At 42.7% G+C, this 26,794-nt stretch overlaps 1 protein-coding gene across 2 annotated transcripts in view; it reads right to left on the bottom strand.

Moving 5' to 3' along the window:
* Positions 1–26,794, bottom strand: part of GABRG3 (gamma-aminobutyric acid type A receptor subunit gamma3) — a gene marked incomplete at both ends in the record, with an annotated part of 582,744 nt that overhangs the window by 259,683 nt on the left and 296,267 nt on the right. For both annotated transcript variants that reach the window (XM_080693035.1, XM_080693036.1), the window contains 2 exons: positions 8,336–8,418; positions 11,586–11,806. In XM_080693035.1, the coding sequence (XP_080549161.1) occupies positions 8,336–8,418; positions 11,586–11,806 (304 nt within the window). The remainder of the gene's footprint in view (positions 1–8,335; positions 8,419–11,585; positions 11,807–26,794) is intronic.

Genomic DNA, 26,794 nt, shown 5'->3' with positions numbered 1-26,794 from the left:
TCCTTAACATGTGTTCTGAATGATGAATGTATATTCAAAGGCTTAGCAAAGGCCCTTGAGTGATTTGAAACCATTTGGATATCATGATTTCTTCTGTTTGTGAAATATTTAGGAAATGTATGGTTAGTATAAAATGACCACAAGCAGGTCTCATTCTCAGACTGGCTCTCCTCCGGGGTAGGCTGCAGGGCTGACACCCGTCCCTGAGCATTCCTGACCAGTGTGTGATGCTGGTACGTGTTATCAACTAACAGTACAAATGCTTGGGTGTGCAACACTTAGGATGAAACCATTCCATATTAATGTATTAAAACATCTCAATTTTTATAGTGACTTCATATTTAACTTATAATGCTTGTGGCAGATTGTATTAAGTAAAATGCAGGGGTAAAATCAATGCCATCCATTTCTTTTCTTTTTCTTTTTAAATTACGACTCCTAGAAAAATCTAAAATTGAATCTGTGACTTGCATTATGATTCTTCCGGACAGCACTGATCTAAGGGATATCATGAGAGACTAAGTGTGAATCTGAGCATGAAGACTTTGGGAAATTAAGGGGCCATGATGCCGCTCAGAAGAGAAGAGGAAAATGTCTGGAAATGTTTAAAAGAAAGTAAACAGAGGAAGACTAATATAGGTATGTTCTGCTGGCCAAGGATTGAATCCAGCTCATGGATTTATTCTATTTGGCCAGCAGTTTTAACCCTCAAAATGTTTTGGTTGTATGTTTAGTGTTATATAAATTTGTTATCAAATTTTAGAAATATTAGAAGCTTCTCTCTAAGCATTCAGAATTTTAAATTCTCTTAAAACATGAAAGTATCTGATAACTTTTCCTTGTACTCCATCAACACTGGGTTTGGCCAGCCCTGAGAAGCAGCTGCCTCACGCACACAGTATGCAGTTGGCCAGGGTCCTCACCGTTCCTCACTGTCTCCTGGAGCCTGAAATGGAAGGCTGGCTGCCATCTACTACTTCCAAGCTGTGTGTATCTTTCTTATTAAATACTTGTGAGAAAAACAAAATACATATGGCGGTCAGGCCATGTTGATATACGTAAGACTAACTGTTTTGAGGAGACAAATTCTTGGCAAAACGATAGGTTAGTAGATGTCTTTCCTTTACAGAAGCCTCTCATGCAATGCACACAGTTGATAGCTATTGTGTGCCATTGTCCCCAGGCACAGAGCTGCTCCGTCGGATGGGACAGACATATGATTTGCAGATGCTTTCCACCCTGGGGGTGTCTTTCCACCTTCTTGATAGTGTCCTTTGAAACATGAAAGATTTCAATCTGAAGATATGTAGTTTATTTAGTTATTTCATCACATGTACTTTTGATATCCAGGCTAAGAAGCCGTATATTAATCCAAGGTTACAAAGACTTGTTTACTATGTTCAAGAGGCGGTCCAGTTTGGCCATTGCGCTTTCTCTGGATCCATCCTTATTTCTCTGCATATGTAAATACAAGTGTCTCGCATTCATTGTTGAAAGTGCAATCGCTTCCCATTGAATGCTCTTGGCAAACATCAGCTAGCTGCAGAAATGTGGGGTTTTCTAGTTCCTTCGTTCTATTCCACTCACCTCCAAGTCTATCTCTATGGCACTATCTTGCCCACTGCCTCATTATTGCAGCTTAGGAATCAGATATGTATACCCTTAAAATTTGTTCATCTGCAAGATCATTTGGACTATTCTGGACTTTTTGAATTTCCATATACATTTTAGGATTGACTTGTGAATTTGTCAAAGAAAAAAAACCCAGGTGGATTTTTTTTTAGGAGATTGCACTGAATCTATAGATCACTTTGGGGAATGTAACCATCTTACTAAGAGTAAATATTTCAGTTCACCAATAAAAAACTAAAACACCATAGAAGCAAGAAAAGTATTTAAGTTCAATAGCATAGATGTCTTTTCATTCATTTTGGTCTTCCTCCACTTTTTCAGTACAGTAAAAACCCCTTAGCTTTTATTTCTTGCTTTTTCCAAGAATGTTATGCAATTGGGATCACATGTACACTTCTGAGGTTTCATTCAGTTCAATTTTGTGGCAGTTCAGTCAAACAACTGCATGTATCGCTGATTTACTTATTTCTCCCGCTGAGTAGTATTCCGTCCCAAGGGAGTAACAACAGCGTGCTTACTGATTCACCCACCGAAGGACCAGGCTTGGACCATTAAGAATAATTCTGCTACAAATATTAATATCAGGTTTTTCTGTCAACATGACTATTTCTCTGGGATGAATGCCCAGGTATGTAACAAGAGGCATATAATAAATATAGTTTCAGTTTGATAAAAAACTTATAAACTATTTTCTACAGTGTCTGTGTCGATTTATATTGTAACCAATAAGATATACAGTTTCTCTATATTCTTATCGATATTTTATATTATCACTGCTTTTTAAAAACTAATCATTCTGATAGCTGTGTAGTGATACCTCATTGCAGCTTTCATTTGCATTTACTGAGTTAATGATATTATATGCTTATTTGGCATGTGTATATTATCTTTGTTGATATGACTGACTTTTAGTTATTTCTGATAGATTTTTTTCTCTTTTAGTTCTTGATAGACACATAGAAATCATTTATATACAGTTTCTCTCTATTTCCCTCTCCATGTGTGAGCGTGTGTGTGTGAGCGTGTATGTGTGAGCATGTATGTGTGTGTATGTGTGTGTGTGTGTGTGTGTGTGTGTGTGTGTGTCTGTATTACTAGGGAGTGAAGCACCCAGGTGCATTCCACCTCTGAACTACACCCTCTGCCCTCTTTATGTTTTGTTTTGAAACAGGTGTTGCTAGATTCCTGAGCATATCACTTAGTTACTGAGGCTGGTCTTGAATCTGCAATCCTCTTGTCTCCGCCTCCTAAGTAACAGGATTACAGGCATGTGCCACCATATCAGATTGTTATTTTGTTGTTATTGTTTTGAAATAGGGTATTGTTTGCTTGCTGGGAGTCTTGCTACATTGCTGAGGCTGGTCTAGAACCTGTGATCCTCTTGTTTCAGCCTCCCAAGTACTGGGATTATAGGAATGGGCCACCATGCCCAGCTGTTATTTTGTATTTTGAAACAGCATCTTGCTAGGCTGTTGAGAGCCTGGCAATATTGCTGAGGCTGGTCTTGAACCTGTGATCCTCCTGTCCCAGCCTCCCAAGTCCTGGAATTACAGGTGTGCACCACCACACCTGGATGGAGAGATTCTTGAGTGTTGCCTGCCATGTTGATCTGAGCACTGTGAGCCATCCACCTGTCAGCAGCTTCCTGGGGCTTAGAATGCTTCTGAGTGATAAAAGATTGTTTCAGGCAAAATAATGACCACTAGAACCTGGTACTATGTTACCTGACAGCAGAGGGCCATTGCGGGTGCCATTAAGTTAGGGATGGATGGGAGGACCACCTCCATGCGCATGAGCCCGTCGATTCAGAGGGTCCATAGGAGCCGAGGACCCACCTTCCTGTCTATGCTCAGAGGCTGATGACACAAAAAGGATCAGAGGGATGCGGTGTCAACTGGCTTTGAAGACGGCATTATAAGGGTCGCATGCCAGGTAAAGCCGCAGCCTCTGGGGGCTTGGAAAGGCCAGCAAACAGGTGCCCCTCCCCGGAGGACTTCTGGAAGGAGTGCCTCCCTGCCAGCACCACGGCTGCATCTCATTACAGATTTCTCAACCAAAGCAATGTAGGCTGCTAACTGTGTGTTCTTTTGAGCCACGAGGGTTGTGGCAATTTGTTTCAGCAGTAACAGCCGGTCAATGGAATTCAGTGGAATGTTCATGAAGGTTTAAGTCCTGTAGGAGTACTCAGGCCATGACTGTGCCAAGGACTAGACATTGAAGCCTTTGACCCAGGGCACTTTATCAAAATCACTTTTAATAATTTCACATGAGGAACTTAAAATGTATTTTTAATAATTTTAAATAAACTTGTACCAAGGCATCTTTTAGTATATGGTAGGGAGCTTCATTTTATTTTTTATTACTTATTTATTTATTTTGAGGTACCAGGGATAGAACCCAGGGGCACTGTACCTCCAAGCCCTATTTTTTAGTCTTTTTTTAGGGTCTCACTGAGTTGTGAAGGGCCTTGCTAAGTAGCTGAGGCTGTCTGCAAACCATGATCCTCCAGTCTCTGCCTCCGGAATGCGGTGATTACAAGCGTGTGCCACCACGCTTGGCTTCATTTTTATCTTTATACTTTAATTGGTGTATTAAACTCTCACATCAGAATGTAGTAAACAGTGATGGAGACAGAACGCACACAGCACTTGGTGCAAGTATGTTCCCCCAGCTCTCTCCACACTCCTTCCCCACACGAGATATCGAGACTGACCTTGGTATTCTTACATACGGACATACCATCAATGGGAGTGTTTCCTTCACGAATCCTCCATCTCTTCCCTCCCTAGAGTACCTCCCCGGCTCCACTGGGGTTTCTCCTCCATTACCAAAGCCCCTCTTGTATTCCAGTTACTGCCTGGCTTCTGCATATGAGAGAAGACACACGACCCTTCACTTGCTGTGACTGGCTAATCTCACGTAATATAATGTCTTTAGAATGGAATCCTTCAACTCAATGACTGCAGAGAAAGCAATAGAGCTCTGTAATTGACCAAAATATTATTTAGACATGATAAAAATAAAAACGATAAAATAAAAATTATACATCCAATTAATATATAATAAGCAGAGGGCTGAGGGTGTAGCATGGTTAGCATACACAAAGCCCTGCGTTTACTCTCAGGGCCAAAACAATGTAATAATAAACCTAAACATAATTTATATCAAATATTAACACTTCATCTCTGTGTACATATTAAAATGTATATATTTGTCATCATTTGAAAGGTTGTGCTTGTACTCTCCAGACAGCCAGCCCCAGCCCACTGAAGCAAAATATTTCTATTAGAGAATTCACCACCGCAGTACACTGGCACCAGGAGGACAGGCAATCCTGACTGGCACCAGGAGGACGGGCAATCCTGGATCTTTTAAGCTTTTATCTCCAAAAGAAAAATACCGAAGAAACAGAGAGATATAAGTATTCTTTTAATGATCACATTGAGTCTTACTACAAATTTTAAGTACTTTACCTAGCTTTTATTTGTATTATAGGAAATAAAAATTCACCACAAAGTGGGGCATGGTGGCCCATTCCCATCATCCCAATACGTGGAGGCTGAGACAGGAGGATCACAGGTCTGAGACCAGCTTCAGCAATTCAGTGAGGTTCTTGGCAACTTAGAAAGACTCTATTCTGATAAAAAAATAAAAAGGGCTGGAGGTAGAGTACCTAAAACACCTCAGAGTTCAATAGCTGGGGGTATAGCTTAGAGGGAGAACTCCCTGGGGTCCAATGCCCAGTGCAACACACACACACACACACACACACACACACACACACACACCCACCCCACATTATTGGAAGACAGCAGTTCCCAAACAGCAGTTCATTTTCAATTGCTTATCAGTATTATGATCGATACTTTCCTAAGAATATATACCCATCATGTAGAAATAAATTAGATACCAAACTGATAGAGGTGGGAATGTCCTCCTTAACTGCAAACATCAAGGCATGTTGTTACTAACACAGTGTTAAGGTCCTCATTCATAGAAGTAAATCCTATACATGTGAATGAATGTAACACATTAAGTCAGTTCAATAAACTTATTTTGAAAGCATAGTTTTATAGTTTTTGATCCTGTTATATTTTGATAGAATCGCTCTATGTGACATTATTGTTTACGATTGGAATGGATTCCTTCTGTATTTCTCTAGCCCAGTGTTTTTTTTCTTTCTAGTAGACTTTAAAGGAGCTGTTTTAGGCTCATTGAAACATTGAGCAGAAAACACAATTCCCATATATCTCTTTCCCTCTCCCTCTTCACAGACTCCCTGCTATAATTTGAGTTTAGAATGTTTCTCCAAAGGTTCGTGTGTTTGAGACATGGTTCCCATGCAGGGAGGTTCAGAAGTGGGGCATGGTAGGAGAGGTGGATCACTAAGGCATGATCTTGGGCATTCTATATGTCCCAGGACCCACCCCTCACTCCCTTTGCATCTGTCTGTCATGATTGAGAGAGAATTTTCTCTAGTACACATGGCCTGACATCATGGTTTCTGCCTTGGAGCCAGCCAACCATGGACTGAACCTCTAAAACTATGAGCCAAATTAACTTTTGCTCCTGTAAGTTGGGCTTGTCAGGTATTTTGGTCATAGTTTGGAAAAGCGGAATAGAACACTCCCCAACGATTAACAGCCCTCAGCACATTCGTTATAATTGATGAATCTGTGTTAGCAAGCATCATGGCTCAAAGCCTGTGGTTAATACTGGGGTTCACTCTTAAAGTTGTGCACTGTGTGAACAACATTAAGACTCTGAGTAAGTATGCATGCCACGTATCTGCAATTACAGTAACATACAGAGTGTATTCATTTCTTTAAACATCTTCCATTTTCCACCTAATAATCTCACTCCCTCTCAATCCCAATAGCCACTGATTCTTATTTATGTTTCCAATTCTTTTCCCAGAATGCCATATAGTTAGACTTGCATGGTATATAGCCTTTTCAGATTGGAATATTATGCTCAGCGATATGAATTTAAGGTCGCTCCATGTCCTTCATGGTTTGATAAGTTGAACACCGGGATACTCAAGCCCTGAATCCCAGTCCTGTGCTTGGACGCACCACAGTTTGCTTATACCTTCACCTACTCAAACCATCTTGGTTGATTACAAATCTTGGCAATCACGAATAAAATTGATATAAACACGTGTATCCATTTGTTGTTTTGGGGTTTTTTTTGTTTTGCTTTGTTTTTCTGTGGAAATAAAATTTCAATTCACTCGGATGGAGACCATGGAATAGAAATTTGAATCGCTATACAAGCCTCAAAGAAATCCACAGAAAAAGTCCTAGGAAACCTGAGCGCAAATTAACTGCTGACTGAACAAGAAACTGCACACCATTCTCACAAAGATCCTGGTACATTCTGACAATTTATATAAATAACCATTACTGAAAATTTGAGGAGAAATCAGAGTTCATCAAATTAGAAAAGGAGACAAAATAGGCTGTCCAGTAATAAGAAAATAACTGATGAAATCACAAACTCAATAGATGAGTTGACAGCATATTAGTTAATTGAAAAGATGAACAGAACCAACCCTACTTAGCTGATTAATCACAAAGTAGACAAACCTACCGAAAACATATCATCTATCTACCTACACATGTATTAACATATACATATATAAAATTGTATATACAATAAACTGACTAGCAAAACATTAGACAATTTGGATGAACCTACAACTTTCAAAATAAGTGGAAAACACTGGCTACATGGCACTGTAGGCAAGTTCCCAAACATCACAGGCGTTCACATCCACCAGCGAGGCATCAACCACTTGCTTATCAACAGACATAGAAGTTCAGACTCAACTGATGAAGTGATTTCTCAGTAAGATTATGTCTACCCGTCGGGGAGACCACGGGATGCTGCTGCTTTGCCATCTCCTCTCTTTCTGAACTGGAATGATGTATAAAGTGCTTTCGTCTCTTGCTCCACCAAGACTGCTGCCCGAGAGCGCATCAGATTTGTCTGCCATGCTCTGTACGCAATTTAAAGGACGCTAATAACATTAATTGAATTTTTATGAGTCATGCTTAAGTATTTGTGGTTAATACATTTTAAATGAACCATCATAAATTCAACAGATGTATCTCCATATTGACCTTTACTTAAAAGCTTTATAAGTAAGCAAACGAATTTGATATTTGATATTTCCCTTTCTGTGTACTCTTGTGCTCAGCATCAGATGTCGTCTTTAAGAATTTATAAATTATTTCTTTTTAGCTGTGATATAAATCACAAGTGAAATATTAGAAGATAAAATACTGTGGACTAATTGTATCTTATCAGAGTTCACCAAGACAAATACATTTAAAGAGAAATTTTTAGCTTCCTATTTAGAAGACAAATCACCTTGCCTTAAATAGTAAACTTAAAAATATTGCAAAAATGTTGTAGACTTTCAAATAAAATGCATAGCTCATTAGCATAACTCTTGGTAAGTCATCAACTGTTCATCTATTCTGAATCCTTTGGTATTATGGCAAGTTGTTTACCACTTTATCAAAGTTATCTATGTAATCAAGTTTAGAGTAAAAACACCCAGGCAGCCTATGTTGGAACCATGATCAGTTCTCTCTGGCTGGGTAGTGGCACTATCACCAACTGTAGGAATATTTGCCAGAAACCATTCCCAGACTGGCCACTCCTACCCAGCACCCCTGGCCCCAGTGGTACTCACAGCTGGAGAAGATCAGAGGGCAGGAGTGCTCGTCCATGGGGAAGTTGTGCAGCTGCAGCTGGCACTCCGCATTGATGGTGAGCCTGTGGAAAAGTCACGTGTCACTCCTGGGGTCAACGGCAGCACAACCGAGGCCCAGGGAAGGCAGCGGGCAAGGAGGTGCTGTAGTGAGGGGAGCGCGGTGGGCAGTGCCAGGACGCAGGATCCAGCACATGTGACTTGCTCTTGGCAACTAAACCCTCACACAGTGAGGCCTTTTGGCTGCTTTTCTATTGTATTGCTTTGTTTGGGTTGTCATCAGAAACAGAATTCCAGTTAGTAAAATCCCAACTGTGTCTAGGAAGATATGCCAAGTTAGAGAGGAGAAAAAAACACATAACTGTTATTTCATGTGTCTTTGTTAGTCTGTTTGAATGAAACCCTTCCTCCATTTGAAACGGGTGTATTTGTCTAGGTAGCTATCTTGGCAAGTTAACACGTGTGTGTGTGTGTGTGTGTGTGTGTGTGTGTGTGCGCGCGCGCTGGGGGTCCTATTGCACAGTTCCCTGCTGTTTTCTGGGGAAGGTGACAGCTCTAATAAGTAGCCATTTTACGTCCCTCCAGAGCAGAAGTGACACACTATGGGACAGTTTCTGTACAAGACCCCAGGACTGCTACGTCTTCATTCTGACTTGTTGAAGCTCAACATCATTTCAGAGACTCGTTCTTTTTCTGTGAAGACTGAGGAACACCTGTTACAGACTAGTCCTATCAACATCTTTCATCAGCATCCCTGTGGTGGCTTTCTTTTGTTATCTGCAAAATTATTATGTCCCAGAAACTTTAATATTCTCTTAGCTTCTGCTTCTTTTGATGCTTGTCTGCTTCTGCTTTTTGTGGTAGACACTTATATGGCATTAGGAGCCACAGATTTCAGCCGGAGCCCCGAGCACGTATAATCAGAAGCTCAGGACAATGCCTGGGAGGCAACACTCAGAAGCACTGAGGAAAGGGAGTCTAGGGAGTCTTGTGGTGGTATCTGCAAACCTGGAGGACATGGAGCCTGGGCCAGAGGAAGGAGAGAAGTCATCTTCTCCTGAACCATGCTGAACTTCAAATGCCTTTTAGCCTTTAAGGGGAGATAGGCAGGTATCTCTAAGGAGCTGTTATCCAGAAGAAATAGTCTGGATGGCAACAGGCACATGGAGATTCTGAGCACGCAGATGGCTTTAAAGTCATGGGAAAAGATCTGAAGTGATCAGGCCAGTTTTTGAGGCAGAAACTGTAGGATGAGAAGCAGCCACTAGGGCAAAGGCAGGAGACCCAGGAGAGACCTGTACGTGATGATGCAGGAGGCATGCCCTCCAGAGCTCCATGCCTGTTAGAGGACACCACTGGAAGGCGCTTTCCTCCTGATTCTGTGCTGATTAGCAGGGGGCTGCCCAAGGTATAGATCAATGTTATACCACCTTGGGATTTTGTGCTCCATCAGGGCAAAACCATTCTAGGGGACCAGAGGGGACTGTGGAGAGGCAAACTTAGGGCCAACCCTGATTACATTAGTGCCCTGCCGTTGCTTTGGAAATCAAGTACTTCTTTAATGCAGTTTCTCACCTCCCTGGGTTCCCACAAGGGCCACTGGCTCCAGGAAGACCCGTTGAAAGGTAGTACCACTTACCTTAGGGACCTGCTAGGGAACATGCATTCACCCTTTGTCTTGGTGGTCTAAAATTTGGTATAATTACATTTGTTAATTAGGACTCCAAACGAGCTGCAGTATGGATACAAGAGTTTAAAGATAAAAAAGATTATTTTCTGTGGCCAATTTGTAGCAGAAATGGGTTCCGATTAATGAGTCGGTTTTAATTCATTGCAGATCATTTGACTGTCTTTGTTTTCACACAAATGGTATTGGGGCAAAGAATTTCAGGATGCTATGTTATGTCAGACATGAGAAGGAACAAAACTTAGATGGAAATAGAGTCTTGTCTTCAACAATAACTTAAATAAAGAATCTAAAAGTAGACCATAAGTAAATGTCACATAGCTAGACAGCGGGATTTTGTTCCAATGTTTTATAGCACCAGAGGGTAATTATAGCCTATAATTTATTAAGCACTTCAAACAACTGGAAGAGTCCAAAAAATTCTAAATTTATAGAAATAACAAATGGAGTAGAGAGAACGCTGATCATCTTGACGTGACCAACACAAACTTTATGCGTCGGCTATGGTCAGACCATGGCCCCTGAGGAGCTCAAGTGTTAATGTTCAGAGTGATGTCATTAATCTGAGGCTTTAATCTCACTACAGCGGACAAGCCCACTGTAACGATTACTAGGTGGTCACCTTAGTAATTACTAAGGTGTGTCTGGAGGAGGGGAGTCGAGGGTGTGGCCTTACAGACTGTGCTTCTGCCTTCAAATCCCTCTGCTTGTTCTCTTGCTCTGGCCTCCATGATGTGAGAGCAGAGTCCTCCTTTGCTCCCTCTCTGTGCTCTTGGCCTCCATGATGTGAGCGCAGAGTCCTTGCTCTTTCCCTCTCTCTGCTTCCTGCTGCCATGTCCTGAGATCCACAAACCCTGGTCACATGTAGTAAACTCAAATTCTCAAATACTATAAACAAATAAATATTCCTCTAAACTGTGTGGTCATTCTATTTGTATTATGATAGTGGGAATGTTGGGCAAAAGAGAAATTTTATTTATTTATTTATTTATTTATTTATTTATTTATTTATTTATTTGGTGGTACTGGGGTTCCTGTAAGCCCTTCTACCTTAGGGCTACACTCCCAGACCTATTTTATATTTTTATTTGGAAACAGGGTCTCTTAAGCCAGCGTGGCTGGGTTCGAATCTGCGCCACCCTCCTGTCTCCGCCTCCCAAGCGCAGGGATTACAAGCGTGCGCCACCACACCCGGCCAAAACAGAAATTGGTATTAAAAAAGTGGAGTCACTGCTATGCCTAAGTCTGCCTGTGTGTTTTGTGAGTCTTTGGAACTGGTTTGTGAGAGTTAGTTGAGGAGGCAGAATACAGATAAAAATTTCAGTACAACCATTGCTGTGCTCTACCACAAAATTCTCCCCAAATTGTGAGCAAATAAATCTGTCTTCTTGTTCTCTCACTCTCTCTGCTCTTGGCCTTTTTGCATTATAACAGTGAGCATATTGATTGAACCAACATCTATTGAATTATCATACAGTGCCTTACAAATAGACACAAATATTTATATCAATTTATAAATGTAGGAAGATCTACAAGACACTTCACCTTAGAGTGTATAGGATTTTCCCATCATTCCAAATTCTGAGGAGTTGGTTGGGAGTGGTGATCCAGTGAGCCTCTGCTGTTTTTGAGTTCCGGAAGATTGTGTCTGGGATCCAGATCAACCCCACCATGTTGCTATTCAGAGTAAGTATTTTCATTGTGCTGTTGAATCGGAGGCGACTGTCTGTCCAGGTCTGAGCAAAAAATATATCAATTTGGTATTCCTGAAACATAGCAAACAAAGAAAGAAGACAATTCTATTAGTGAGTTTCATAAAAATGTTTCTTTGTCAAAAGTGTGTTTTTCTTCCATGTTTATATCCTCATGTTCTCTCCTTGTTCATGACCAAGAGAACATCTAGTAGATGGCAACCAAGGGAAGCGGCACATACCAATCCTGCTGACATCTGATCTCCACTGCCTTCAAAAGAGCATTCTACAAAACACAGAAAGCACCGTGGCTTTAAAAATAACAGGATAAGTAAAACACAGAAGGAAAAAAGCTATCAGAGACCAGAATAGAAACTCTCCCACCTTGCGGCCACAGACACCACAACAACACCATCTTGCCTTTCTGCACCCGACTCCAGAAACAAACAAAAAACAACCAAGGACTTGAAGTATGCAGCTACAGATAATCAGAATACCATTACATATTCACTATTTCTAATCTCTACTATATACTACCTTACCAAACTCATACTCTTATTCTATTTGATCCTATCTGTGGTTTTACCCTATTCTGCATTTATGACTTTACTTCACTCCTCACTTAAACTTCACTGTTGAATATAACACAACTTGCCCTTGGATATACCATCTGACACCTAAAGACTGACAGAAACCTATCAAAAGCAACAGATAGAAACTTATGAAATCATAAGAAGGAGGAATAACAAGAAAGCAATGAGCTCCCACAACCCCACAAAACAGAACCTGACAACACAGAATTGCAGAGATCTCCAGAAGGTCAAATCAGGAATGTAACTGTAGAAATAATACAGGACTTCAGAAAAGAATTTAGAGTGTCTGAAAGAAGTAAAGGATTCAACCATTGACATGAAGGCATCAATTCAAACTATAAACAATTGATGAGACCACATGGAGAATATAATCTCGCTCCCACAAGATTATTACTCCAAAAACTAACGCATAGTATATAACTTAGAAAAACAATTTGACCACATAAATTGGACATTGAAGAAATACAGGCCCATTTTAAAAGAGCTAATCTAAGAATAGTTAACATAGAAGAGGGAATAGAAGGTGAAACCAAAGGGGTCAAAAATCTTTTTTAAAACAGTAATATCAGAAATATTTCCAAACATAGAACAAGAGGTCAATACACAGGAAACTTATGGAACCCCCTTTAGATAAGATCAGAGAAAAGGTTCTCCATGCCACATAATAGTATAACTGATCAATGTAGAAGCCAAGGAGAGAATCTTAAAGACAACAAAACCAAATACCAAGTGACATGCAGAGGCAAACCAATTAGAATCACTCCAGACTTCCCAAACCAAGTCATGAAAGCCACAAGGGCCTGGAGTAACATATTCCAAACTCTGAAAGAAAACAACTTTTAGTCAAAAATTTCCTACCTAGCAAAACTATCCCTCAAATTAGATAAGGAAATAAAAATATTCCATGACAAATAGAAGCTGAAGGAATTTATATCTTCCAAATGAGCACGAGAGAAAATACTCAAAGACATTAACTGCAAAGAAGAAATAAGTAATACATGCCAGAACCAGAGAAACAAGAATTTCCATCCAGTAAACAACTAAGCAAAAAAGAACAAACACTATCTCAAACAAAAGTTAAATTCCAGTATGTTAGGAATTAAAAGCCATCTTTCATTAATCACACTGAACATAAATGGCCTCAACTTCCCAATAAAAAGACATACAGTGCAAAATGGATTAAAAACCAGAAGCCATCTATCTGAAATCTACAAGAAACACACCTTACACTAAGGATAGTAACAAACTAAAGGTAAAGGGCTGGAACAAGGTAATCTATGCCAGCAGAACTTGGAAACAAGCGGGAGTAGCAACTATGATATCAGAGAAGTTAGACTTCAAGCCCAAGCTTATGAGATGGGACAAAGCAGGTCATTTCTTACTGGTAAAAGGAACAACACAGCAAGAGGAAATAACAAGCGTCAACATAGTTGCCACTACTTTCATAAAACAAACTCTGTGTGACATGAAGTCACACATAAGTCCCAATACAATAATACTAGGAAATTTTAACACCTCCTCACACCTTTGGGTCAATCTTCTTACATTCCTGATTTGACCTTCTATGTTGTCAGGTTCTCTTATTGTGGGGTTGTGGGAGTCATTGCTTTCTTGTTATTTCTCCTTCTCATGTTTTCAGAAGTTTGTATTTGTTGCTTTACTGGCAAAAGGTCAGCAAAGATGTCTCAGACCTGAGAGCACCCTCAAGCAAATGGACCTATTAGACACCCAACCACAGCAGAGTTTACATTTTTTCTCAGCTGCTCACAGAACCTTCTTCAAAATAGATCACATCCTGGGCCACAAAGTGAGTACTAACAAGTTAAAATATATGGCATGCTTCTCTGTGTCTTTTCAGACCATATTGGAATGAAACTAGAAATAAACTATAAGAAAACCCAGAGAAACCATATAAATATGTGGAGACTGAACACCACACTGATGAATGAAGAGTGGGCCATAAAAGATAAGGGATGAAATTTTAAAAATTCTGGAAACAAATGAAAATAGAGATACAACATACCAAAACCTCTGGGACACTTTGAAGGCAGTATTAAGAGGAAAATTCATAGCACTGAGTGAGCACATAAGAATAGAAAATCATCAAATAAATAACCTAAAGACACACCTCAAAGCCCTTGAAAAACAGGGACTTTCTAACCTAAAAGCCAATAGAAGACAGAAATTATTAAAATCAGAGCAGAAATCAAAGAAGTAGAGAATAAAAAACAATACAGAAAAATCAACAAAACCAAAAAGCTGGATTCTGAAAAAAATTAACAAGATAGATAAACCACTAGACAACTTAACCAGAAAAAAAAAATCAACCCAAATTATGAAGATAAGAGATGAAAAAGGAGATATTACCACTGATAGTGTAGAAATCCAGAGGATTATCAAAAACTACTTTGAAAAACTATACTCCAATGAAATGAAAAATGTGGAAGAAATTGACAACTTTATAAATACAACCTGCCTAAACTGAGGAAAAAAGATATAGAAAATTTAAACCAACCAATAGCAATGAAAGAGATTTAAGTAGCAATAAAGAGCCTACCATCAAAGAAAAGCCCGGGACCAGATACTTTCCCAAGTGAGTTTTATAAAACCTTCATAGAGGTAAATTCATTCTAATCGCCCCACCCGTGCCATTTCTGAATGACATAGGGCTTTAACTGTCTTCTGTATTTCTATCTTTTTAATAAACTTCTTTAAGTCTTAAAAAAACACTTCATAGAAGAGCTAATCCTGATATGCCTCAATCTATTTTGTGAAAGATAAAGAAACAGGACACTCCCAAATACATTATATGAAGCCAACATCACATTAATACAAAAACCAAATAAAGACAGCCCAAGGATGGAAAACTACAGGTCTATATCATTGATGAACTTGGATGCAAAACTGGTAAACAAAATACTAGCAACATGCATTCAAAATCACATCAAGAAAATCATTCACCATGACCAGGCTGGGTTCATCCAAGGAATGCAAGGCTGGTTCAACATATAAAAATCAATCCATGTAGTCCATTACATAAACAGAGCCAAAGACAAAAATCACATGATCATTTCGATAGATGTTGAAAAATCATTTGACAAAATCCAATATCCATTTATGCTAAAAGCAATCTAGATAATTGGATTAGAAGGAACATATCTCACTATCTTAAAGGCAATCTACAATAGGCCCACAGCCGGCATTATATTTAGTGGGGGAAAACTACGAGAGTTCCCCCTAAAAACAGGAACAAGACAAGGATGTCCATTATCACCACTTCTCTTCAATATATTACTTGAGACTCTAGCCAGAGCAATAAGGCAAGAAAAGGAAATCAAAGGAGTACAAATAGGGAAAGAAGAACTTAAACTTTCACTATTTGCATATGACACAATACTATACTTAGAAGGCACAAAAAATTCAACCAAAAGGCTTACAGAACTGATCAATAAATTCAGCATGGTGTCTGGATACAAAATCAATATTAAAAGAAGATTTTCTTTATACCAACCATAAATCCACTGAGAAAAAAATTCAGAAAACACTTCCATTCAGGATATCCCACAAAAAATAAAATACTTAGAAATAAACTTAAAAAAGGAGGTAAAAGACCTCTACAAAGAAAATTATAAAACACTGAAAAAAGAAGACCTTAGAAGATAAAAAGATCTTCCATATTCTTGGATAGGCAGAATAAATATCATCAAAATGGCCATACTTCCAAAAGTGATCTACAGATTCAACGCAATACTCATTAAATTACCAAGGTCATTTTTTACTGACATAGAAAAATCAGTCCTTAAATTTATTTGGAATAACAAAAATTTCAGAAAAGCCAAAGTAGTTCTACACAACAAAAACCATGCAGGAGGAATCACAATACCTGTCTTTAATTTTTACTACAAAGTCTTACTAATAAAAACAACATGATACTGGCACAAAATCAGATACTTAGACCAATGGAGCAGAATAGAAGACCCAGAAACAAGTCCACACACTTACAACCAATTGATTTTTGACAAAAGGGCAAAAAACATACACTGAAAAGAAGATAGCATGTTCAACAAATGGTGTTAGCAAAACTGGTCAAGCATATGCAGAAAAATGGAAATAAACCCCACTTTCTCATCCTGCACTAGAGTCAATTCAAGATGGATTGAAAACGTGGAAATTAGACCACAGACCTTGAGGCTCCTTGAAGAGGGCAGAGGTCCAACACTGCAACACATAGGCACAGGTAAAAACTTTCTCAACAAGACCCCAAAGACACAACAAACTAAAAGGTAGATTGATGTGTACTGATACAAAAATGGGATTCAAAAGTTCAGATACAAAACCCAAACCGGCAGTGCTGGAATAGGGGTCGAGAGTGCGGGACTGTAGGCCGCGGAATGGGTGACATGCATGAAGAAAGTGTCTGGGAACACTGACACCTGTACTATGGTGGAACACCTGTCTAATAAGAATGTAGCTCTTCAGTAAAAGACGGGCAGGGATATTGGCATGTGTTGGCTGCTAATGCCTGCAACTGCTAAGCTATCACAGGACAGAATGCAGCACAGAACAGAACCAGGCAGCTTGGAAGCAGTCATGAAAGGGAAGAAGCAGATGAAGAGGACTCCCGGAGCCCAGGAGGGTGGGAGAGGCCACAGCTTCCTGCTCCTTCAGAGTGGCTGCCGCCTGGTACACCCAGAGCCTGTTGAGATGGCGGACATACCCAAACTCACTGCTAACATCTCTGCATGCATTAAGTTTTCATCCTGTAAGCCCTTCAATTGTGCAGCGAGAGCTCAAGGAAAGCCCTCAGGTGTGACTCTCCCAGCACAGGCTGACCAGGCCACATCGCCTCCACAGTCAGCCCTGCTTATCTGTGGGTTCCAGATGTGAGATTCAGCAGCCGTGGACTGGAAACCATTTGAGATTGCACCTATACAGAACACTTCCTTGTCATCTTGTCCTACACAGTGCAGCCCGACAGCTGTGCTCACAGCAGTGGCATGGCATGACATGTTACAAGTCACCTGGACTGGCTCGAAGGGCACAGGAAGGTGTGCGGCACAGGTTATATGCAAATACTATGCTGTTTGTGTGACACGCATCTGTGGGTTTGGGAATCTAAGGAGACCCTGGGACCAATCCCTGCAGATACTGAGGTGATTCTACATTTGAGAATGGAAAGACAGAAAGGGAAGGCAGGGGGAGAGGGAGGAGGATTGCCTGCAATCAGAAGGGCACGTGGAGATCTCAGAATTGTGTTGAGAAAAGGTCTGCATGTGAGGCTGAGTGGCTGCTTAATGGGTAAGAAGCCACCTGGTTATAAGCAAGTTCTGCCTAAGGAATCATAGTCAGGAAGCAAGACCTTGGTATTCCTATCCTTCATGGTTTGCTACCTACACTCCCAAGGAGCCAGGTGCTTCCAGTATCCACTTCACAATGACCAGGGCTGGGGGAAGAGAAAGACCGCAAGCCAGACGATGGAGTCAAGGGTCAGGGCTAAACTGTCCCAAGAGCCTCACTTGGGAGCAGAGCCACGAGTAATCCAGGAATAGCCCTTCACCTGAGGACAGCATCCTCTCAAGCTGAGGGGTGCACACCTGTAACACAAGTACTGGGGGGCTTAGACAGGAGGGTCGCACGTCTAAGAGCAGCCTCAGCAACTTAGTGACATCCTCGGCAGCCTAGTGACCCTGCCTCAGCATGATAAAGTAAATAAAATAAAATAGGCCTGGGGTGTAAGAGAGAGGTAGGATGCCTCTGGGTTCAATTCCTGGTACCATAAGACAAATGAAAGCTGTGAAATGAGGTCCCACAATCCCTAATACGTGTGTGACTGGGGCATGCTGGCCCTCTCCCATCCTAGCGTATAGACTGCACGTGTGGAAGAGAAACTGGTGAACTGGCGCATACTTTTCAGGACTTAAAAGTAGTAATTTGTAATACTTTTAGCACATCGTAAGTATACACCATAATGAGGTTCAAACAGACACACATGCGTACGTCATTTGGCGACAGCTCGAGGAACCAAGACAAGCCACGTGCAGATTTGATGTGATTTCCAGAGCAGGTGCCGGGGTGAGGCCATCCCTCCCTAGTTCCAGCGCTCCCACTGAGACCGTCGTCAGCACCTCTAATGAAACTGTGTAGTATTTGCACGCTATGCACACCCTCCCACACACTTCAGATCAGCTCTAGATCACCAGCAGTACCTAACGCAATGTGAGTGCTGCGTAAATAGCTGTCACGCCGTGTCGTTTAGGGGACGGTGACAGGAGTAAATCATCTGGACATGTCAGTACGCGTGCAGCCATCACAGGCCTGAATGCGTAGTAGACACAAGGTGGGATGGCCAGTGAAAGCACTCGCAGACCCACGCCGAGGCCCGAGGACCCCGACGTTCCTGGAGCCATGCAGCCTCCGCCCAAGTGTCGCTTCATTTACTTAGACTCAGCACAGGACTCAGGATGCAATAATGCAAATTTTGCTTTTAGGAACTTCCTGCAAGTTTCTCCCCAAATATATCCAAGCCGCATTGGTTGAATTTGCAGATATGGAGCCCACAGATAAGGAATCCCAATTGTGAATGTAACCTTGACCTTGGGCTTTGGGGTTTTCTCCCTTGAGGAAAAAGGAACTGGCGAATACTTTTCAATACTTAAAAAGTAATTTTTAATACTTTTAGCACATTGTAAGTATACATGTTTATTAACAGTTATATACAGATCCGAGTAGTCAATGGAGCCATTTGACAAACACCGCAAGCCCCCTTCTTTCTGCTTGGGGGCAGGTGGCCCTCATTTATCAAGGTAAAACCTGAGCAGAAAGGTGCGTGCCGTTTCTGGGAAGCCCTTGAAGAGCCCTGTGGAACTCACTGCCTCCTGCGTGGCCTTGGGAGACAGGACAGCAGAACCTGAGCGTGCATGTCAGACAGATGGGAGGATTACCGGAACCATCCTAGACAGCAGCGGTCCCCAGCCTGTCCCAACTGGCTCCGTGGAGAAGAAGAGACCCCTGGGATGTGGGGCTCCAGAGACACCGGGAGGCCTCCTGGAGGAGAGGACTTACTCGGAGCCAGGCCCTTGGGGAGACGCACAGTGAGCACACCGTAGCTCCCAGAGCAAGAAGGCGCCCAGCAGAGGGAGCAGCAATCTCTAAACACCCTGCAGGACAGACTGGGTGAGGCCAGCAGCCCCTTCCCCCTGGTGGCAAGATTTGGGCCAGACCGTGGTGATGTGCACGTAAATGGCTGTATCTGCACAGAGCATACAACCAACACAATTCGGTATGTGAGAAGGCCAGAGAGGCACATGCAGGGATTTGGACATGCCGGTCGCCTTCCTGTGACGCTAGCTTACTGGAGAAAGGAATGAGAGAAAGAGGCAATATTCTCCCCAGCAAGGCGAGCCATCCCCTGCCAATGTGATCAAAGATGTCAAAGTAGGCCTGGCACGGTGGCGCACGCTTGTAATCCCCGCTTGGGAAACTGAGACAAGAGGATCACGCAGGTTCGAAGCCAGCCTCAGCTGGCTTAAGAGACCCTGTTTCCAAATAAAATATGAAATAGATCTGGGAGTATAGCCTGGAGGCACAAGGCCCCTGGGTTCCATCCTGGTACTACCAAAAAAAATAAATAAATAAATAAAATAAAGATGTCAAAGTAGCTGGTAGACCCCATAAAGACCCATGCAAAGCACTATGGGAAGCATAGAAAGAGCCTGAAGTTGTTCAGATCATTTTGTGTGTTTGTGTTTGTTTAATCTCAGTATTATACCAGAGAAACTGAAACTCATAAAATTCAAAACATTTTACTCAACAGGTCTTTTTTTTTTAAATTTTAGTAACCCACCCAAGGGCAAACCTCCAAGTAAGTCAAGCAGAGTGTGAGTGGCCAGCAGAGGCCCCTCCTCATGGCAATCCCTTCTTATCCACTCAGCTTCTTGTGCCCATGAATCCACCCCATGTCTCCTCTTAAGACAGGTTTAAAAATGCAGAATTAATCTGGGTGTGGTGGTGCATACTTGTAATCTCAGTGCTTGGGAGGCTTGAGACAGGAGGATGGCAGGTTCACAGCCAGCCTCAGTAACTTAGTGAGACCCTGTTTAAAAAAAATAGGGCTGGGGGTGTAGCTCAGAGGCAGAACACCTCTGGGTCCAAACCCCAGAACTCCTCAGAAGTACAGAATTGATATGGGATAGCAAGAGAGAGCGCCTTCCTGAAAGGGATGTAAGGAGGTACTACAGACTCGATACCAGGGACCAGGGTCACTGAGGACGGTCAGGACCTCTCTCTGCGAGGGGTCACCGAGGCCTGAGAGAGCAAGAAACTTCCATCCACTAGCACAGCTATTGAACATCGATTGTTCTAAACTCCACAGTCGAAATCCAGCCCTGGGTGTGCCCCAGAGGGGCTGCAGCAGCTGGAATCCAGGAAAAGTCGCCCCCCACCCTGTGCAGCACCACCCTGCACGCTCAGCCCCCTTACAAAGTGTGACGTCACCGCCTCCCTCGGCCTGGGCTTCCTCCTCACCCACGAAGACTGAGCCCTGGGGAAGGCTCAGCGCAAGGACCCCTCCGACCCTAACAGTCACGTCTGCACACACCTGCCTCAAGCTGGCCTCTGGCTGTTGAAACAAATTTCCCATTCTCCTGGTTTCTGTGTCTTACTTTTGTAAGTACATGATAGAATGACATCTTCATCCGTCCCATCTTCTGCTCTCGGGAGAATCTTGCCTCCGTTTGAAGTGTTTGGGAACTACCCATGAACGTGAGGCCTGTGGAGTCAGGGGCACTCCCCCTCCTGACTCCTTTCCTCTAGCATCCTGAGCGCCCCGCGGGCATGGGGCCAGCGGCTCTTCTCTGTTCTGAAATCCCTCCACCTGCTCCCAAGGTCAAAGGGCTCAGGACTGGGCCTGCCAGCTGTGGATGCTTCATTGTGTCTACATTTGACTAAATGTTGGAGAAACACTTCCACCCACTGAGAAATATTTTTCTTTCTCTCATAAACTTCCTTTGAAATGGTATTAATCATCCTTCCTTTTGGAGAGGAAAAAAAGGATCGCTTTTACAATGCCTGTCTAAAAATAAACAGCATTTTATGTAATTCATAAGTGGCAATGAAATTAACGTGTCTGAAATACTAATAAATGTAACAGGTGAAAAATGTGCCAATTCCCCCAAATCTAAGCCGTCAGGTTGGTGGAGAACTATGCTCATCTGTTTTAGTAATTAGAGAACTTAATGATTCCCAAATAAGCTGCAAATTATGGCGGCATGTGGAGCATTTTGACAAAACAGAAGAAAAATTATGCTTCTTAATAATATCCATCTGAAACTCCTAAAAATTAAAGAAAACAGTTCCTCACACTTTTCTCCCTTCCTTTGAGAATGATAGATTGCCAATACACAGAGTCTCTGAGCCCTGTGGCTGAGGCACACACTGCCGCAGGCAGGGCCTCTCTCTAGCATGGCCCCTGCCTGGCAGGAGCTAGATGTGCGCATCTGTGGAGGAAGCCCCTGGGTTTGTGTCTCGGTGGTGGGCGCATACCTCGCATGCATGGGGCCTGGATTCTCCACCATCACACTCACACACAAAGACAAGATGCAGAGGATGTCCACATGCAGACAGTGCTCCAGGCTGGAGGGGAGACTGCTGGGCTGCTTGGCCCAGCCTCCGGGACAGCCCCTTGGGTCCCGGCTGGCTGCCTCGAGTGCCCATAGAGCTGGGGCCGCGCCTTTTCAAGTGGATTTCACAGCCCCCTGAAGCCACTGCCACCCTCCAAGGGTGTCAGAGAAGAACCAACATGGCTTGGTTTTCCTTTATAAATATTAATGTTGTGAGACGCATACTTCCACAGCTTCTGTCAGAAGGTTTTGCCAAGGAATTTCCTTTTGTAATATAAAGACCACTGTCTTAATCAAGTACGTGAATTTCTTCTCAAACAGTTGTCCAGTGCTTTCTGAGTGTTACCTTCTTTTCAGATAAATACCTTTCCTTCTGCCATTGTTTTTCATGAAATACAAGTCCTTGGCAGTTCTGCAAGCACGCCGACCATCTGAAATGGCGTTGGCCCTTTCTCTTCTCCCTGAGTCCGACACCACCCTGGCCCGAGCAGCCCTCTGGGGAGGAGGAGGTGGTCACCGTGGCCGAGCAGCCAGTTCCTTGCAAAGTGACACTCCGGCTTCAGACTGACATGCCTCTGTCCTAAACATCTGGCCAGAAGAGAGCAGGCTCTCAGCCTTGCCTCGTGACCCCTGCCAGCTCAGAGATGCACAGTGTTTCTGAAGGGGGTCTGGCCGAAGCTGGCCGAGGAGGAGTAGAGAGTGAGACGCAGCGGGTTTGCACGCTTGCATCTTTGCAGGCAACTGCAGATTTTGCAAATACGAACAGCACTAGCCTGTGCTCATGAGTCCAGGAGAAGAAACGATTAAAGTCACTTCCAGATGAGAAAAGCAGCCCGCAGGGAGGCAGAATGAGCTCCGCACAGTGGCAGGGCCCAGGGAAGAGAGGGGAGGTCCAGGTGTGAGATACAGGGCAGGGGCTGGAGGCACCAAGAAACTGCACGGAACTCGAGCTGGCACTCGAGGAGAGAGAAAATACGAGGGAGGACCAGAGGAGTAATTATGAAAAAGCAAATAGGTCCAACATGTTCCAGTCATGTGTCCTCTAGAAAGTTCAAAATAAATCAGGACAACCGAAAGCTGAGAAGCTCGGGGACCAGGGCTAGCAGAAGGTAGAAGGTTCGTCCTATGCACACGGCACTTCGTACCAGCACAAAAAGACAGTTCAGAGGCTTTGAGGTTTAGTTAATCTTGCTCTAGCTAAAATTTTCAGACCCCCGTCTCTCATGCCCACACACAGGTCAATTAATTTGAAAACTGACAAAAAAAAAAAAAAGAAAGAGTACACAAGCCGGTATGGTGTGTTGCACACTTATAATCGCAGTACTTGGGAGGACGAGACAGGAAAATCGCATGTTCAAGGCCAGCCTCAACAACTTAGTGAGACCCTGTTCAAAATTAAACAAAAATTTATTTATTTATTTATTTATTTATTTATTTATTTATTTATTTATTTTGCAGGTCTGGGGATGGAACCCAGGGGCATTTGACCTCTGAGCTACAGCCCCTGCCCTATATTTTATTCTTTATTTTGAAACCGGGTCTCACTGAGTTGCAGAGGGCCTCACTAAGTAGCTGAGGCTGTCCGCGAACCGCGATCCTCCAGGTCTCAGCCTCCCAAATGCTGGGATTACAAGCGTGTGCCACCACCCCCGGCACAAACAAAAATTTAAATAGGGCTGGGGGTGTAGCTTGGAGGTAGAACACCCCGAAATTCAACCATCAGTACCAAAAAAAAAAAAAAACCTACACTAAAATTCTCCACTCTCTCACATAAGCCAGTAGGGATAAAAACACATCCTCTTATAAACAGCACGAGCTGGGCCAGCCGGGCCTCCACGAACATCGCCTGTCGTGAGGGACGCTCCTTATGCCTAGAATGAAATCAGTTCCGCGTCATGCAGCAGACGCATTCTTACTCAAAAGACCTCGGTTAAAACACAGACTTCAGTGTTTAGTTATAAACCGAGACATCTTAAAGCACGAACAGTTCCTATTTGCTGTGCCTTTACCAGATGCCAGATGTTATTATTTGGCAAGTATTGTTTCTTTAACTCCCAACAACCTTGCGAGATGGTTTTTCCCAATGTCATATCCAGAGACCAGGAGATGAGCTTCCTGTTCAGCAGGCAGCGCGGACATTTTTTCCTCTTCTTTTTCTTTTTTTTCTTTTTTTGTGGTGCTGGGGGTGGAACCCAGGGGCTTTTCTATCTCTGGGCTATACTCCCAGACCTATTTTATAATTTATTTGGAAACAGGGTCTCACTAAGTTGCTGAGAGCCTCCCTAAGTAGCTGAGGCTGGCTTCGAAGCCGTGCGATCCTCCTGTCTTTACAAGCGTGCCCACCATGCCCAGCCATTTTCACATTTTTAAATGTTTGCCAAAATAGCATTGAATTGTAAAGCAGAAGACTGAACTACAATTTACAGTTATAACAGAATAATATTCAAGGTTGTCAAGGGGCATTGGACAAACAGGTCCCTCTCCTTTTTGCGGGTCTGGGGATTACAACTAAGGACATTCCATTTCCTAGCTACATCCCGGACTCTCTTTTATCTTGACTTGGAAACGGGGTCTCACTAGGTTAGTGAGGGTCCCACTACTTGCTAAGACTGTCCTAATGCTGTGGTCTTCCCTTCCCGTCACAGTCTCCCAAGTGCAGGGATTACCAGTGTGCACCACCATGCCTGGATTACACAAAGATTTTCAAAAGGAACTTGTTGCTGGGTGTGGTAGCACACACCTGTAACCCCAGTCCTCGGGAAGCCGAGAGAGGAAGACTGCAGGTTCCAAGCCAGCTTCAGCAACTTAGCAAGTCCTTCAGCAAGTTAGCGAGACCCTGTTCCAAAATAAAAAATAAAATAGGGGTAGAGTGTAGCTCGGAGGTCGAATGTCCCTGGGTTCAATCTCCAGTACCAAAGGAAAAGAAAAAAAACTCGTTAAAGTTTATGCTTAGGAACATGCTTAGGAATACAAATATTTTCTGAGATACAAAACGAAGCACCTTGAATGAAAAAAGAAAAGCGGATATTGGAAAATAGGATTCCAGTTATACATATACTTTCATGGTCTGCACATAGACGTCATAGAAGAGATCACATGGATATAAGAGCATTCGACGCATTTGTAACGTCATAATCCTCGTTTGCTTCTGTAACGCCAGGGATCAGCGTCCACACATCCCCAACAACACGACTCTCTCAAGCATCTCCAAACTTACCTACACATTGTGAGCCAGGACTTCCTACCAAGAGTTACAAGCCAAGCTGAAAAGCACGAGTCTCCCAGACCTCTCCTGTGTTCGGCATGACCGTTTTAGCCTACTGAGAGCTCTCCTGGCTTCTCTGCTTGTCAGTGGTGCTGTTTAACCTGTGACTCACCTCTGCACTTAAAGGAAGGTCCTGGCAGTTCTGAAGCAGATGATACCATGGCGTGATGTGCTGCAGAAAACCACCTGTAGTTTGCTTCCCCCCTACATTTTATTAAAGAGATGCTAACTTTAATAAAGTCAGTTTCTCACTTATTTACTTTGAGTGTTTCTAGTATTTTTATTTTATTGTGGTCCAGCACTTCACATGAGATGTGCTATCTTAAACAAGACCTGAAGTATGCGACGCAGTCTTGTTAACTGCAGGGACGTGCTGTGCTCGTGCTCTCCAGCACTTGTCACCTTGCACGACTGACGTGCACGCCCCCGACCAGCAGTCCTCCTCTCTGCGTCCCCGCCCCTGGCGTCACCACTGTTTGATCACTTGAGCAAGCTTTTGTGGGCGGTACCATGCCGTGTTTATCCTCTAGTCCAGGGCTGTCTCATAGAGCGCGGTGTCCTCAAAGGTTAGCCCTGTTGTTCCAAGCTCATGCAAACAGAATCACACGTGACTCTGTGTGCACGTGTGTGTGTGTGTTGCTGGGAATTGAACTCAAGGACATCCTACCTCTGAGCTGCACCCCCAGCCTTATTTGATTTTTTATTTTGAAATAGGGTCTTGCTAAGTTGCTGAGGCTGGCCTCCAACCTTCATCCTCCTATCTCAGCCTCCCAACTGTTGAGATTACAGGTGTGCACCATCATGCCTGGCTGAGACTGACTTTTTTTTCACTAAGAATAATCATTGAGATTTGTCCAAGTTTCATGTATAGTAAGTCCATTACTTTTTATAAATATTATTCCATTGTAGAGATACACCCGTTTGTTACCCATTCACCAACTGAAAGTCATTTGGGTAGTATCCAGACTTTAGTGATTATGAATAGAGCTGCTATAAATATTAATGTACACGATTTTATGTGGAAATAAATGTTCATCTCCCTAGAATGAATATCCAGAAGTGGACCTCTGAGTCATATTTTAGAACACATTTAAATTTATACGAAGCTGTCACGCTGCTCCCTGGGGAGGCTGTATAATTTGCATTTCCACGAGTGATTCTGAAACATTCCAGCTACTCAACTTCTTCTGCTGTCCCTGCTGAGGCTTCTGGACCACGTGCTTTCTAACGTCGTGTGCCATTTTTGTGTTTAAGGTATTGATGTCAAGGTTCATTTTTCATGTGGGAGGCATGGAGGAGAGCAGTGGCCATTTGTACTTGGTGCTGGTTCTAGTAGCCTCTTATTCACCGTGTCTGCTGCTTCTGACTCATCCCCTAAAGAGTCAAGTCAGCTTTACCTACTCAGCCATCAATGTAGACACGATGTTTCAAGCTGTTCCATGTGTTAGTGTGTCTGTGTGTACATGCGTGTGTGCACATATGCACGGTACTGGGGATCAGCCCTTCCGTTTAGATGCATTTTTCTTGTATTAGTGCATTGTGATTGTACACTGTACCGAGGTATAGAGTGACAGGGCTATACACACGC

This window comes from Muscardinus avellanarius (genome assembly GCF_963383645.1).
Source record: "Muscardinus avellanarius genome assembly, chromosome: 3".
Taxonomy (NCBI): Eukaryota; Metazoa; Chordata; class Mammalia; order Rodentia; family Gliridae; genus Muscardinus; species Muscardinus avellanarius.
Note: the sequence above shows the minus strand (reverse complement) of the source record. Positions and strands in the feature narration are given on the sequence as shown.